The sequence below is a fragment of the Mobula hypostoma genome, chromosome 9 (genome assembly GCF_963921235.1).
Source record: "Mobula hypostoma chromosome 9, sMobHyp1.1, whole genome shotgun sequence".
Lineage (NCBI taxonomy): Eukaryota > Metazoa > Chordata > Chondrichthyes > Myliobatiformes > Myliobatidae > Mobula > Mobula hypostoma.
In genome coordinates, this window is record NC_086105.1 from 114,535,992 (window position 1) to 114,552,525 (window position 16,534).

Consider the following 16,534-nt stretch of genomic DNA (forward strand, 5'->3'; position numbering starts at 1 on the left):
TGTGGTACTAACACATGTGACTTATGCTTCTCCCTCTCAAATTGCAGTATGAATTCAATCATATTATGATCACTGTCTCCAAACTGATTTTCCCAATCACCTTGCATTTTGAAGTCCCCCATTGTAATTGTGACATTACCTTTATTACATGCCCTTTCCAGCTCCCTCTGCAATCTCAACCCCACATCTTGGATACTATTTGGAGGTCTATATATGATTCCCATAATGGTTTTTTTCACCCTTGCAGTTTCTTAACTCCACTCACAAAGATTCAACATTCTCTGACCCTATGTCACCTCTTTCTAAAGATGTTATTCCATCTCTTGCCAACAGAGCCACACCACTGCCTATGCCTTCCTGCCTGTCCTTTCCATATAAAGTATATCCTTTGATGTTAAGCTTCTAACTAAAGCCTTCCTTCAATCATGACTCAGTGATGCCCATAACATCATACCGACCACTCTCCAATTACACCACGAGTTCGTCCACCTTATTCTGAATACTGCGTACATTTAAATACAGCACCTTCAGTCCAGCATTCTTCGCCCTTTTGAACTTTGCCGCTGTGGTACAATTTAACTCTTTGCACTGTCTGCATTTGTACCCAATCATTGGGTTGTCCTTCCTTATATCCATCATCTACTTGTAAAACTACTGATTCATCCTCAACTCTATAATACTGGTTCCCATCCCCCTGCCATATTAGTTTAAACCACTCCCAACAGCCCTAGCAAACCTGCCTGCATGAGGTTTGTGTTTTTTTTAAACATAAAGCCAAATTACAGGTTGTTATGATGATGGTATGTACAAATAATATTAAAACTGATGTAACTACAACTATTTTACTTACTCAACTGTTTACCCGAGCTCCTACCACCAACTGCTGAAGAACGCTTTGTGGTAAAAAAAAATCTTTTCTATTCTTCTCGCTGGCAAACTGTTTTGATGTCTTAATGCAATTTATTTCTTGCCAACTGTACAAGTTCCTAATCTGAGTAAATATAACCAGAGGGAGGACCATGAATACTTTATACTTAATACACCATTCCCATACAAACAAATCAAAAATAGGAACAAAATGCAGCAAACGTAATTACTAAATCTATAAAATTTTCAGATAGGTGTACAATAAAATGTGATAAGTTGAAATCTTTGAATAAAAGAACAGAGTAGAATAACTCTGTAACTTGTGCTTACAATCTTGCAGTGTCATCACTCGCTCCGTTTCCTCACTGAAAGTACTATCTCCAATATCATTAGTTGCCATCATTCGTAGTTGATAAGTAGTATACGGCTTCAAACTGATGAAGAAGAGAATTAATAGTTAGTGGTGTATGACATTTTTCTGGCAACATTTACATGATAAGGTTCTGCATCATCTCAGTGATGAATTTATGACTCAAAATCTACAAACTTAAGTACAAAGGAATAATTGAAAGCATTTCAATGTTGTTTCTTATAGCTCAATAGTGATTTAAGAATAATCTTCTCTCAATAACTCTAAAGAACTATTAAGATCTTGCCTCAATGTAGGAAACATAGTTTACTAGAAACAGTGCACAGATGTCTAATCTACTGCAATTGCTGGCCAGTTTCTAGTACGAAATCTCTGGAAATCTTGTTCCATAAGAAATATAACATCCCACAAAATTAAAAGTCTCAAAATACAATACTTAAACTTAAACTTGCTCTGAAGTAAAATTAGGAGGGAATTTTTACAGAAAGTATGGTGGAAAGTTTAAGTTCTTTCCCCAAAAGGTTGCAGATGGAGGTAAATAGAAATTTTCAAAATAAAGATCAGGTTCAGCACCACCTTCTTAAAGGAGATGGGCTACAAAAAAGTCTGGCCTTGTGTTCCATACCTAGATGCTGGAAAAATTAATAAAACCTAGAAGAAGAAAAAATATTTAATATACTTACAATTTTTACCAGAAAATTTGAAGTATTTTTTAATAAGAGGAGCTCGTAAAGATTTTATATGAATAAATTAAACAGTAGTAATAGAACCTCAACGAGAAAATAAAATGCAGTTGTCTTATGAGTTGGTTTACTAGAAACATTTGAGTGTGTCCATGATTTTCTATTGACAATAGAACTTTAGCAGTATATTATACTGTACATTCAGTGCAAAATAACAATTTTGTAAGCAGGAAAAGAAATTACATTTATTCAGCACCTTTCATACCCTTAGAGTGTTCCAAAGTACTTGAAAACCAATAGCCATTGCTGCAATCGAGGAAATCGTGGGATCAATTTGTTCACATTGGATCCCACCACCATCCATGTGTTAACCTGTATTACAGATGTTGACTGAAGGATTAATATTGGAAGCAAATGGCATGCCTTTTTCTTGAAATGGTGACCTGGAAATTTTACGCATGCACTTCAGAATGAAAATGGATATGGCCTTGAATCATATTATTTGAAAAATGGTAATAATAAAACTTCCCTGTAACTGCTCTAGAACATTAACCTCGGCTTTCTTGTTCTCTAGATTCCTAAAGTGTAGGGTGAACTTGCATACGCTTTCTGTTTCAGAGCCAAGACTGCTGCCAAATTGAACCGCAATTTCCAAATAAAATTGGAAGCATGACTGGGAGAATGAAATGCAGGGCAGAGCAGGGATCAAAGACTTTCAGCAGGAATGATCAGGATATTGTTATATTGCAAACCTAACTCAGAGCTGGTTAAACAATGGCCTGGAGTTCTGAGTTGTATCGACAGCAAAACCATCGGAGTGTGCCTTCATTACTGTTTAAAAGTGACAGAACCTTCAAACAGTCATACAATTGCAACCAAACACAAAGATATGGAAGCTGCTGTCAATGATACCCTGCTCCTTCACAGTTTTAGCATGTTCAATCAAAATCAATGAATTGATGTGGAGTTCAACTTCTAGGCATTTATCCAAACAGTGAAAATATTAAGATTTATTGAATAAAATAAAAATGAGACTTTCAACAACATAACAAGTAATAAATTATTGACCAACCATTTCTTTGGTCACAACAGACTAATTATACAAACACAACTTCACATTCCTTCGTTTCATGATAAAAAGTTCACTGATAATCAAGTATTAAATTTTAAAACAGAATCATGATATTTCACCTTTTCCCTTCATCACATTGGCATGCCCATTTTCATGATTATTTTACTAAAATGACATCAATATCATTATAATGCCAGTTATAGAGTTCCTGGTATGCTGGCTATTGAATTGAATTGAATTGAATTTACTATATTTCTTACATGCTTCACATACAAGAGGAATAAATATCTTTACGTTACGTCTCCGCCTAAATGTGCAATGTGCAATCATAGTAATTTATAATAAATAGTACACTCAGATCAGCGTGAGTTGATGCTTGGAAGTCAGTGCTTCATTCCTTAACCTATGTAGGAACTTCTGTATTTTGGGATTTCGTAGATTCCCCATGGTTGGTCCCAGACTGTAGAAATCAAGTGAAATGATATCTCAAAGTTTGCTAAGTGTTGGCCTGAAGTTTATATCAAGGTCAAAAGCATACACCAACCCTTGATCAGTCCCATCAATATCTTTGCCAACTCTTTTCTCTTTTAGGAGTTGATTGGGCTTGTTGCAATTTCATTCTTATTTCAGAATTTTCCTTTGTCTGGTATAACTACCTGATGACAGGCAATTAGTGCAAGTTTTTCTTAGTGTCAGGAACTTTAAAAATATTTCGTAAGTACATTTTAGAATTTTATGCACACAGGAACACATTGCATATCTTACCGTTCTATCGTGTATGACGTAGCATCATGGTTGATCGAAGAGGTGTGTGTTTGCCATTCCAAGCTAGGGTATTCTTTAGTTTGTACTGTAAAGTAGCGCACTGGCGATGAACCATCATTTCTAGGATTCCATTGCAACAATAGGCTGCGACTGTGAATCTCAGACTGCGGTATTGTCAGATTGGTAACTGGCTGTGGGCGATCTGTACAAGAAAAGTTTCAAAACAGTTATTTTCCAATATTTCTCCTAAACCACACCTTAGTGTCTTTGAGCATGAAAAAAAAATTAACTGGACACACTTGAATAATGTTTTCTATTACCACTGTTGCATTTAAAGTGCAACGCTGCTTGCAATCAAGGGAACAAAATATCTCAGGAGAAGAATCATCAGTTTAATACTTGGAAGCACAGGAATTACCATCTATCATCAACTTCATTTCCCAGGAGCTATAGAGATCTTGGCCAATCTCATCATCTTTGAAGAGCAACCTTTCTAAGCCTAAGGTTTACCAAGACAGCCACTACAAATATCTGTGATCTTGTGGGATCCAGATTATAAGTTCATACTTTTGCCCGAACTACTCCTATCAATTGAGGTCTAGCCACTTATGCTCAAGTTTCTAACCTCAGAATTATTACAGAGTGCTGTAAACTGTCGATCGAACATCGTGGCCTACATTTTCAACGAAGTCAGTGCTCTGTGCTCTAGGATATCTGACTTCAAGCAAAAAAGAGGCAATATGGATCTGCCAGCATCCCCAAGGTACAAGCTGTGATAAAGTGTACTGAAGTAACTCTACGGCTTCCCTTCAGAACCTGAAGTCCTTCCTGAATCATAAGGTCATCTACAACCTCAATGCTCTAATGATAGTTGACAGTGAGTGTAACTTTCTCCCAGTTAACGCAATATATCCTGGAGGTTGGATGTGTTATTCTTTCAAGAGAGTCATAGCTGCCTATATCTTTCAGGAGCTATACTGTGTAATGGATAGATATTGGGGAATAAGGACAATATCCTTCTCCAACAGTTTCTGATGATCAGATGTTTATTATCATTAAAACTAAGTGATGTCTCAATGAATGCCACAGAAGCATAAGCAGATTAATACAAATTACCACTGGCTTCTTCAGAAGGAGATTTCTTTCCGGAAACAGGCTGAAACTCCTCATGACCAAGAGCTTCTTCTATTAAATATTCTTTTAGACCTCAATTACCTATGATGCTCAAAGGGGGACTGAATCAATGAACTCACGAAATACCTAACTAGGATCATTTTCATTACTGAAGTGGCAACCAATAATATGTGTAATATCTTTACTGCTCATGCCAAAATGTAAAGGACTAGTGCTTTTTCTGTCCACTAGTTATTGTCATCACCATCATTGAATTAACTCCTTCCAGAGGCTTGGTCATGAGACAAATTACACTTCTCAAATAATAACTGACTTCCCTATTCTCCCGCCAAAATGTACAAACTCGCACTAACCATGTTGAATGTTATTTGCCATAATTTTTCACCATTCACAAGTGTATCGATGCTCCCCTCTAACTTGTTGCAGATCTCCTCAGTATTAACTATTCAGAAGCAGCATTTTTGACCGAGAAGTCTAAATTGTTAAAGTAAACTGTGACCAACAATCGCCTCAGCCCTAATCCTTGTGGAACAGTATCATCTACCTTCTTCTCCTATGGTTTCTTATTTTTACACCTACTCTAGTTTCTGTCTTGAAGCCAGCTAATAAAGCACTCTGCCAAGTGCTACACCTACCCTTACACTTCCTCCCTCACCACCATTCAGGGTCCCAGACAGTCCTTCCAGGTGAGGCGACACTTCACCTGTGAGTCTGCTGGGGTGATATACTGCGTCCAGTGCTCCCAGTGCGGCCTTCTATATATTGGTGAGACCCGATGCAGATTGGGAGACCGCTTCGCTGAACACCTACGCTCTGTCTGCCAGAGGAAGCAGGATCTACCAGTGACCACACATTTTAATTCTACATCCCATTCCCATTCCGATATGTCAATCCATGGCCTCTTGTACTGTCGAGATGAAGCCACGCTCAGGTTGGAGGAACAACACCTTATATTCCATCTGGCCAACCTGATGGCATGAACTTCTCTAACTTCCGTTAATGCCCCTCCTCCCCTTCTTACCCCAACCCTAATTTATGTTTTTTCTCTCTCTCTCTTTCCCTCTCACAATAACTCCTTGCCTGTTCTCCATCTTCTTCTGGAGCTCCCCTCCCCCTTTCTTTCTTCCAAGGCCTTTCGTCCTATGATATTTCCCCTTCTCTAGCCTTGTATCCCTTTTGCCAATCAACTTCCCAGCTCTTAGCTTCATCCCTCCCGCTCCTGTCTTCTCCTACCATTTCGGGTCTCCCCCTCCCCCTCCCACTTTCAAATCTCTTACTATCTCTTTATTCCATTAGCTCTGACAAAGGGTCTCGACCCGAAACATCGACTGTACTTCTTCCTATAGATGCTGCCTGGCCTGCCGCGTTCACCAGCATTTTTTGTGTGTTGCTTGAATTTCCAGCATCCGCAGATTTTCTCATGTCTGCCATTTGTTCCCTGACTCTCTTATAATCCTTTCAAAATCTGGATAAGTTAAATTCATTAAATTAACACGTTCTACTTTTTTTGATTCAATGGGTTAGTCAAGCCAATTTTCGCTTTTGAAATCCGTGTTGATGGTTCATTGATGCCATTTATTACTAGATTTTTTAATTCCCTCCTTTAGGTGGGATTCCATTATTTTTCTTATCAATACTGGTAAGCTGGCCGGTTTATAACTATCTGGATGTGTTCTATTCCATTCTTAACTGCAAACAATAATTTGCTGGCCACCAGTCATCTGGCTGACAGACTTTTATACTGAATTATTAAATCTGTGTAGTGATGCCTCTAGATTCTTTCAAACAGTGAGTGAAATCAACCCAGGCAAACCAGGGGTTCTAATCACCAGCAAGATAACATCTGCAGATGCTGGAAATCCAAGCAACACACACAAAACGCTGAAGGAACTCAGCATTTTGTGTGTGAGACCAGGGGTTCCATCATCTTTGAGTTTATTTTGTTTAATACAGCTCTCTTTTTTTATTTAGTGTATTTATCTCATTACTGATCTTAGCAGCCAATGTAAAATGATGCATCTCTTCGCATCCAATGACAAGTGTTATATATTTCTGGGAGTGTTTTGATTAATGATTATAAAATATTTTACTATTTTCCTTAATGTTCTTTGATAATTTAAAATCTTTCCTTTCTAAACATTTTGCATTCACTTTTATTGAACATTAATATGTGTTTCTTCCCTTATTATGAAGTGTTCTGTTGTGTATTCATCCATGAAGTTTGTACTTTGAGCAGAATACATTTTTCCTCTACTGTGGCTGAGATTGTTTTAAATATTTTCCCTTTTCTTCTCAGCCAGGAAAGTATTATGCTTAAAGTCAGGCAAGGGATACGAAGGCAGCACCTTGTGCTTAACCAGACGATGACAAAGTGATTGATCAATGTATCTGCCGGTGCGGAGACACAGGCATTGCTGACACCCGAGTGTCTGACCACTCTCTGAGGAGAAGAGATGGAGAATGATACATGGTTGGAACTAAAACAATTGTGGTGACTCATAGGCTATTGATACTTAGGATTTCATCAGAGATACTTTACGAGATTTTTCCCCAGTGCGAAAAGGCTTTGATTCCTATAAATTCCCTGTTCTAAAGCAGGGGTTTTCAATCTGTTTTCATGCCATGGACTCCCATTATTAATCAAGAGGTCCATGGGCCCCTGGTTGGGAACCCCCGTCCTAAAGTAAGGGGCTCTGGCATAAATAGGTTCTCCCTCTCTCTGAAGGGAGCTGAGGTTTTATTTATTAAATAATGACATTGACTTAGCAATGTGCTGTCAATGCATGAGAAGCTGATTTACATGTATGTGGGAACAGAAACAAAGGCCAATGTAAATACATTTGTATTGAGTTTATATGCAGTTAGTTAAGCTTTACACCTTGTAGGATTGCAGGGAATAATACTCCCTCCACCACCACCCCTCCACATCAAAGGTGGTGTAGTGGTTAGCACAATGTCTAACAGTTCAGAGGACACGGGTTCAATTCCTGCCACTGCCTGTAAGGAGTTTGTACATTCTCCCCGTGATTTCGTGGGATTTCTCCTGGTGCTCTGGTTTCCTCCCACAGTCCAAAGACACACTGATTGGTCATCGTCCCGAGTTTAGGCGAGGACTACATTGGAGGACTGCTGAGCACCGATACTCGAAGGGCCGGAAGGGCCTATTCCGCACTGTATCTCAATAAAGAAAAATAAACAAACAGTTATCAGCCTTAGAGCCTCCTTTAAATGACTTCCCTTTTACCAGGATGAAAGCAATTGCCTTAGCACCTGTCTTGGTGCTGTTAATTGCCCTTTGATGAAGTGGCCAATTCTAGTGTTCTGTGCCACAATAAGGATGCATTGTCCATCGCTGCAGAAGGCAGCTACTCATTGCTTCACACAATTTCATAACTTCATGTGGGAATTTCAAACTGCAACAAATGCTTTCTATAGCTGAAAAAGAAAAACTAACCTCTGAATTTAAAAAGGGCTATATTGCAAATGAACAATCGTCAACTGTACCTCTTCCTAGAGATGCTGCCTGGCCTGCTGCGTTCACCAACAACTTTGATGTGTGTTGCTAAAATTGTAAGACCATAGGACTCAGGAACAGGAGTGGGACCAGGTCCTTCAGCCTATCAAGTCTGCTCTGCTGTTTGATCCTGGCTGATTTATTTTCCCTCTCAGCCCCATTCTTCTGCCTTATCCCAATAACCTTCGATGGCTTACTAATGAAAAACCTATCAACCTCCGTTTTGATATACCCAGTGACTTGGCCTCTGAAGAAACTGTAGCACTAAATTCCACAGATTCATCACCCTCTGGTTGAAGAAGTTCCTCCTCATCTCTTTTCTAAAGGGATGCTTTATTCTGAGGCGATGCCTTCTGGTTCCAGACTCTCCCACTACTGGAAGCATCCTCTCCACATCCGCTTTAAGCCTTTCAATATTTGGTAGGGTTCAATGAGAACCCCTGTCATTTTTCTAGGCTTCAGAGTGTAGATGCCCAGAGTCATCAAATGTTCCTCATATGTTAACCATTTCATTCCCAGGATCATTTTCGTAAATCTCTTCTGGACCCTCTGCAATGCCAGCACATCCTAACAGTGACGTTCCATCTTGTAGAAAGTACAGGTAGTCCCATCATGGAAAACTTATCCCAACTTCCAAACGTGTTTTGTCTCCAGTAACCACAAATGAATGTCCTCGCATGTACAGAACACACCACGTACCAAAGAGAACCTACAACAAACAGTCCCCAATTTGCCTTGCAAAGTTCAGAATCAGGTTTAATATCTCTGGCATATATTGTGAAATTTGTTGTCTTTGCGGCAGCCATACAATGCAATACACACTAACGGGGAAAAAAGTGTGAATTACAGTAAGTAGATACATATAAAATAGTTAAATTAGTGCAAAAATAGAAATAAAAAAGTAGTGAGGTAGTGATCATGGGTTCAATGTCCATTCAGAAATCAGATGGCAGACAGGAAGAAGCTGTTCCTGAATCATTGAGTGTGTGCCTTCAGGCTCCTGTACCTCCTTCCTGATGGTAGCAAGGACAAGAGGGCATGTCCAGGGTGATGGGGTCCTTATTATGGGTGCTTGCTTTTTGAGGCATCACTCCTTAAAGATATTCTGGATACGATGGAGGCTATGATAGACCTGACTAAGTATACTCTGAGAGCTGTCATTCCATATGGTGATGCAGCCAGTTAGAATGCTCTCCACAATTCATCGGTAGAAATCAGTGGAAATCATCAATGTTTGATGATGGGTACCTCAGAATCACAGGAAGCACACTGTATTCAGCCTCTCAACTTAATTCTGTTGTGGGTGGCTATATATTACTGACCAGGAATCAGTTTCCAGGTCACCAGCACTTGTCTTGTTCTTACTGACACAGGCAGGTATCAGACACACTTTTGCACAAATCAGGCTCCAACTCTTTCCTGTCAGGATTGAAGAACCTACATCTCCTCCAGTCCTTTTGCAGGTTCCAAGAAACAGGTTTATGAATCTTTCCCAGCCCACATCTGGGATCAAAAGTTTTACTTCCTGTCTGCATAATCAGAGTTCGGCAGTACGTTCAAAAGGAGGTGTGACCAGAACAGTACACAGTGTTAACGAGGAACCTTTAACATATACAATACTCTGCAGAATTGTTCTTTTTTCTATTCGTCTTTCTGATCACTGCTCCCACAGGATGGGGTGTGTTAAAGTAAAACCCTACTAACAGGCCAAGGTCTTTCAACTTCACCCATAAAACCGCCTTCACTCCAAATGAAATGAATGGTTGAAATTATAATGTTCCAAGATTAATTAAGCAAAAATTAATTGAAATATTTGAACTCAGGCTCCAAAAATCTTAGTAATCCTTTTACAAAGTCAAATGTGAAGTAATTGGACTATAACGGTAAATGGCCTTGCAACTCATTTAAATTTTAATAATTTGGCCCAATGGTTTTACTTGATATAATAATACTAATTGAAGATCAAAGGGAATTATAATGTAATACACTGCCAATTTCTGCTACCCAAAGTGTGCCATACTTGTTAAAGCTTATCAGTGTCTGGAAGTGTTGGCTCAGCACTTGGCCCCCTGTGTCATGTGTTTTCATTGATTTCCAGAAATAAATATCAAGTAATAAATATTTTCAGAAGTTATGCTCAAAGTGATTGATTTTGCTTACAGTGTTATGCACGAGCAATGTCAAGGTATTGATTGGATATGTGTACCTTAACCATGGGACCATGACAAATTTTTGATAGTTCAGCACACATACATTTCTCAATCTGCTAAAAGAGGATTTAATAAAAATAAATACACAGTGCAGCTTTTTCCATTGATGTTTATCTGTCAGCATCATTTGTCATTGAATTAGTGCTAATCTTCACTGGCAGTAAAGATGAAAACGGCAACATGAACTGCTGCAGAAATAATTATCAATATCTTCCTACAAGGAAGCTGACAAAAGTACTCCAACATATTTTAATTTATCCCAGTGTCCCTTCTCTTTATTTATTCTAAATCTTGTGCTGCAAATTAATTTTGGTTTTTAACTAGCTTCTCAATTAAGAAGATTGTATCCTTCATCTCTTTTAGAAAAATTTCCATCACAGTGCTTGCTGTCTTGGAATGAATACAAAATGTTAAAGTCAATGAGAAAGTTGTGTCAAATAGCACCTGCTGCTAAACCTCAACTTCAAACAGTGAACTGAAGGACAAATGCCAATTGTCTTGAATATACTTTCATTCCTCTCTGAAAATGTTTGCCTTGTTTGGCATTTGGTTCCAAGAATAATGGCACCCTTTTTCAAAGAAGTTAAATTCAGTGACGACATACACTTAACATTTTGGGAACAGCTTCTTCCCCTCCGCTATCAGATTTCTGAACAGACAATGAACTGACTCATGAACACTATTTTCCTTGGCTCGATTTTTGCACTACTTAGTTAAGTTTTACATATACAGACGACACGTCTTATTGTAATTTATAGATTTTTTTTAATGCATTGCATTATACTACTGCTGCAAAACAACAAATTTCACAACATATGCCAGTGATATTACACCACATTTTCATTCTGATCTGACTGGGGAGGAGCTGTACTGCACATGCATGCTAGAAAAAAAATGTCAAGGAAATTTTACAAAGGATTTAACCGTGAATTACTTTAACATTGTGGAATCCTGTTGAAACTGAAGAAAGTGTGCAAGCATCAAGTGTCATAAACACTGATGAAATCTGTTTTTAAAAGCAATGATTAAAGAAAGAACATTGACAAGCAGAACCCCTGGTTAATGTGTCATCCATAATTTGCAACCTCTGCAGATTTTCACTGAAAGTTTGGTCTGATTTATGCTCTGGAGTTAGAGATGTCATTCTAAAGGAGAAGACAGGTTACTTCTGTGGGTTTCAAAAATGATTCCCAATTTATCTTCTGATGCTGGAGGCAAATTGTTGGGATATACATTGTCTCCAGAAAATGTTAATTTGATATTTTATATGGTTGATTTTCTGGGACGTTGTAACAATTTTAGATTTAAAAAATGCTTATGTAGCTTGCCTTTGATTTTGAAAATCATGCATTTTTTATTTTCTTTATAAGGTATGAAAAATTAATTTAAAGAGAGAGGAGCCGAATGTTGAAACATACACTATAGCGTTTTCAAACATTCTGAAAAATCGTTTTACTCCACCCGTACAAAAGATCTATTGTCCTGCTATTATATGGTAAAATTCTAAAAGTTCAAATTTCAATATATACTTTGATTTTTATTAAAGTACATATATGTCCCCATATACTATGTCACCAATTTCTTCTGGGAAAGACTGAATGCATTAGTTTTGTGTACTATTTTAGAGTCATAGAAATGTACAGCACAGAAACAGGCCCTTTGGCACATCTAGATTGTGCCAAACCACTAAAATTGCCCCCTCCCATCGACCTGCACCAGGATTTTAGCCCTCCATACCCTGACCATTCATGTGCCTATTTAACTTCTCTTAAATGTTGAAATTGAGCTTGCATGCACTACTTGCACTGGGAGCTCATTCTACACTCTCACGACCATCTGAGCGAAGAAGTTTCCTCTCATGTTTTCCTTAAGCTTTTCACCTTTCACCCTTAACCCATGGCCTCTGGTTGTAGTCCCAACCAACCTCAGCACAAAAAGCCTGCTTGTATTTACCATAACTATACACCTCATAATTTTTATACTTTTATCAAATTTCCTCTCAATCTTCTATATTCTAAGAAATAACCTATTCAATCTTTTTTTTATAACTCAAGCCCTCCAGACCTGGCAACACCCGATAAATTTTCTCTGTACTCTTTCCTGTAGGTAGGTGACCAAGACTGTACACAATACTCCAAGTTAGGCCTCACCAATGTCTTATACAACTTCAACACAAAATCCCATCTCCTGTATTCAATACATTGATTTATGAAGGCCAATGTGCCAAAAGGTTTCTTTATGACTATCAGTGTCCTGTTGTTCAGTAAGACCTACCCTACTGAAGTGCAACACCTTGCACTTGCCTGCATTAAGTTCCACCTGCCATTTTCAGTCCATTTCTCCAGCTAGTCCAGATCCCACAGCAAGCCATGATAGCATTCCTTGCTGTCCGCTACACCCCTAATTTTGGTATCACAAATCCCACAAATTTGCTGATGCAGATAACCACATTATGATCCAGATCATTGGTATAGATGATAAATAACAACAAAGCAGCACTAATCCCTGCAGCACATCACTAATCACAGACTGCCAATCAGAGAGACAACCCTCTACTACCACTCTCTGGCTTCTCCCACAGATTCAACTTACTACCTCATCCTGAGTTCTGAGCAACTGAAACTTCCTGACCAGCCTCCCACGTGGGACTTGGTCAAATGCCTTCCTGCAGACAACATCCACTGCTTGCCTTCATTAATTTCAGATCATAAGACACAAGAGCAAAATTAGGCCATTCAACCCATCGAGTCTGCTCTGTCATTCCATCATGGTTGATACTGGATCCTACTCAACCTCATTCACCTGCTTTCTCACCATATTCTTTGATGCCCTGGCCAATCAGGAAACTATCAACTTCTACCTTAAGTATAGCACGGACTAGGCCTCCACCACAGTCTGTGGCAGAGCATTCCACTGATTCACTACTCTCTGACTTAAAAAAAAATCCTCTTACCTCTGTTCTAAAAGGTCGCCTCTAAATTTTGAGGTTGTACCCTCCAGTTCTGGATACACCCACCACAGGAAATATCCACTCCACATCTACCTTATCTCATCCTTTCAACATTCCTTTGGTTTCAGTGTGAGATCCCCATGCATTTTTCTAAACTCCAGTGAGTACAGGCCCAAAGCTGCCAAGCGCTCCTCATATGTTAACCCCTTCATTCCTGGAATCATCCTCATGAACCTCCTCTAAACTCTCTCCAATGACAACACACCCTGTCTGAGATACGGGGTCCAGAATTGTTGACAATACTCCAAGTGCGGCTTGACTAGTGTCTTATAAAACCTCAGTATTATCTCCTTGCTTTTATATTCTACTCCCCTTGAAATAAATGCCAACATTGCACTTGCCTTCTTTAACACAGACTCAACCTGTAAATTAACCTTCTCCCTATTTAGATAATAGCCCACACTATTTTTCCTTTTACCAATATGCTTTATCATACATTTCCCAACACTGTATTCCACCTGCCACTTCATTGCCCATTCTTCCAATTTGTCTAAGTCCTGCTGCAATTGCATTGCTTCCTCAGCACTACCTACATCTCCACCTATCTTTGTATCATCTGCAAACTTTGCCACAAAGCCATCAATTCCATTATCCAAATCACTGACAAACAACGTAAAAGGTAGCAGTCCCAATACTGACTGCTGAGGAACACCACTAGTCACTGGCAGCCAACCAGAAAACACCCCGTTTATTCCCACTCGCTGCCTCCTGCTTGTCAGCCATTCCTCTATCCACGTCAATATCTTTTCTGTAACACCATACGATTTTATCTTGTTAGGCAACCTTATCAAATGCCTTCTGAAAATCCAAGTAAATGACATCTACTGCCTCTCCTTTGATCAACCTTCCTGGTAACATTTTCAAAAAAACTCTATAAAATTGGTTAGACATGATTTTCCACGCACAAAGCCATGCAGACTATCCTTAATCAGTCCAAGTCTATCCAATTACTTATATATTCTGTCTCTCAGAATATTTTCCAGTAACTTTACCACTATTGACGTCAGGATCACTGGCCTATAATCTCCTGGTTTATTTTTAGAGCCTTTCTTGAACAGCGGAACAGCATTAGCTATCCACCAATTTTCTGGTACCTCACCTGTTGCTAAGGATGATTTAAGTATTACAGCTAGGGCTCCTGCAATTTCTGCACGTACCTCCTACAGGGTCTGAGGGTGCACCTTGTCAAGCCCTGGTCAATCAATCCCAAACGCCGAATGGGGCTTCAAACTGCCACAAGTTGCTGCCTTTTCAACTAAATAGGCAAACCTGAGTGAGCCAAGTCTTCATAGGCTTCCAATCTCTCAGATTGGGATTTCATGAGATTATTTCATTGCCAAGATCTTAAATAATGTCGGTAGTTTCTTTCACTACGTGAATGTGAACACCAAATGAGTAGGGGCCAAGTGTGCAGGGGGAAGAAAGGATCTGATTAATCAGCAATATCACAGGATCATTAGGGAACAATTTTTGAGGTATTGTTCTGCTAATCCATTTAGGCTCCTGCTGGCTTTTATTGAAATGTCATTGTCTTAAATAGCTAATATTTTAAAATAATTTTCTATGTTATGTTAGGTATATATAGTTTTTCAAATGATCCATTTTACATATTGCATAGATTTATACTGTGATTAGCAAGATTTCTTTTAGAATTCTAAAATGTCGGCATCACTGGCATTGCTGACAAATATTGCTCAATTTCAACAGTCTTTGTGAAGTTCATGGTAGGCTGGATTCTGGAACTGGCTGTAGTTTCTATTATAGCTCTACTGGGCAGGGAATTTTGGGATTTTAATCCAATGACAGGGAAAAAGTTGAATGCTGTTTGCCTTGATGGAAAACTTGAAGTTGACGTTACTGTGAATACCTGTTATTGTCAACTGCTTCCCCCACCCTCCTCCCAATGTTTCAACTATTGTGCTAAAGAGCTACTGTATAATTTGGAACTAACCTTTCTTAGACAAGCTATTCATGTACAGCTAAAAAAAAACGCTGAGAAAAATGTGAAACTGCAAGGCAATAATTTACAGAACATCACTTGTGCAATCTTACTTCCTTAGAAATTCTAGAGCACTCTAACTAAAATAGGGCAGAGCCAGAAAAGGCTAGGGATTGCAGACTGTGATTGGCAATGGAAGGCGTCAGAGGGTACAGTCTAACCACATCCTGGCATTAATGCATATTGGCAGATATGTTGTTATTGTGTTATGGTTTGGGGTGGGGTGAGGGAAGGGGAGGATCTGGCATATTTAGTGGAAGAGGGTGGGAAGAATGGATCTGAGAAGGAGATCTGATATTGTAGAGGGTCTATTTTGTCGCAGTTACGTGGTGGGTGGAAGAGGAGGAATGGGTGGAGTCTTAACAATGAAGATAGTTATTTTGCTTGCCTTACAGGTATTCCTAGTCAGTGTAAGGCCATGTTGTCACTGGAGGGTCTAGTGACTAGTACCTGAACATCTCAGCAGAGCTCCGGGAAGAATGTTTCACAGAAATTATTTGAACATTATATCAGAACATAAGGGTCAGTCAGGAGAGGAAGAATCTGCATGAAGTTTCTGTCTGCTATGATTCAACTGGCAATTGTTACAAAAAGGATTTAATCTGGATTAAATATTTTTTTTTCTTTGCAGTTTGCTGCAAGAAACAGCAGTATGATATCCAATTTTTATTCATAAATCTTGTTTCCAACTGAAGTGGTCTATTTGTGCATAATATGTCTGGTATGGGAACTGTACTTCCGTCAATTGCAGGACCCTACAGAGAGTGGTGCGGACAGCCCAGCGCATCTGTAGATGTGAACTTCCTACTATTCAGGACATTGATGAAGACAGGTGTGTAAAAAGGGCCTGAAGGATCACTGGGGACCCGAGTCACCCCAACCACAAACTGTTCCAACTGCTACCATCCGG

General features: G+C 39.0%; 1 protein-coding gene across 2 annotated transcripts in view; it reads right to left on the reverse strand.

Moving 5' to 3' along the window:
• Positions 1–16,534, reverse strand: part of sdk1a (sidekick cell adhesion molecule 1a) — a 779,580-nt gene that overhangs the window by 91,210 nt on the left and 671,836 nt on the right. For both annotated transcript variants that reach the window (XM_063058961.1, XM_063058960.1), the window contains exons 30-31: positions 3,758–3,959; positions 1,198–1,301 (exon numbers count right to left, since the gene is read on the reverse strand). In XM_063058961.1, coding sequence (XP_062915031.1) covers positions 1,198–1,301; positions 3,758–3,959 — 306 coding nt within the window. The remainder of the gene's footprint in view (positions 1–1,197; positions 1,302–3,757; positions 3,960–16,534) is intronic.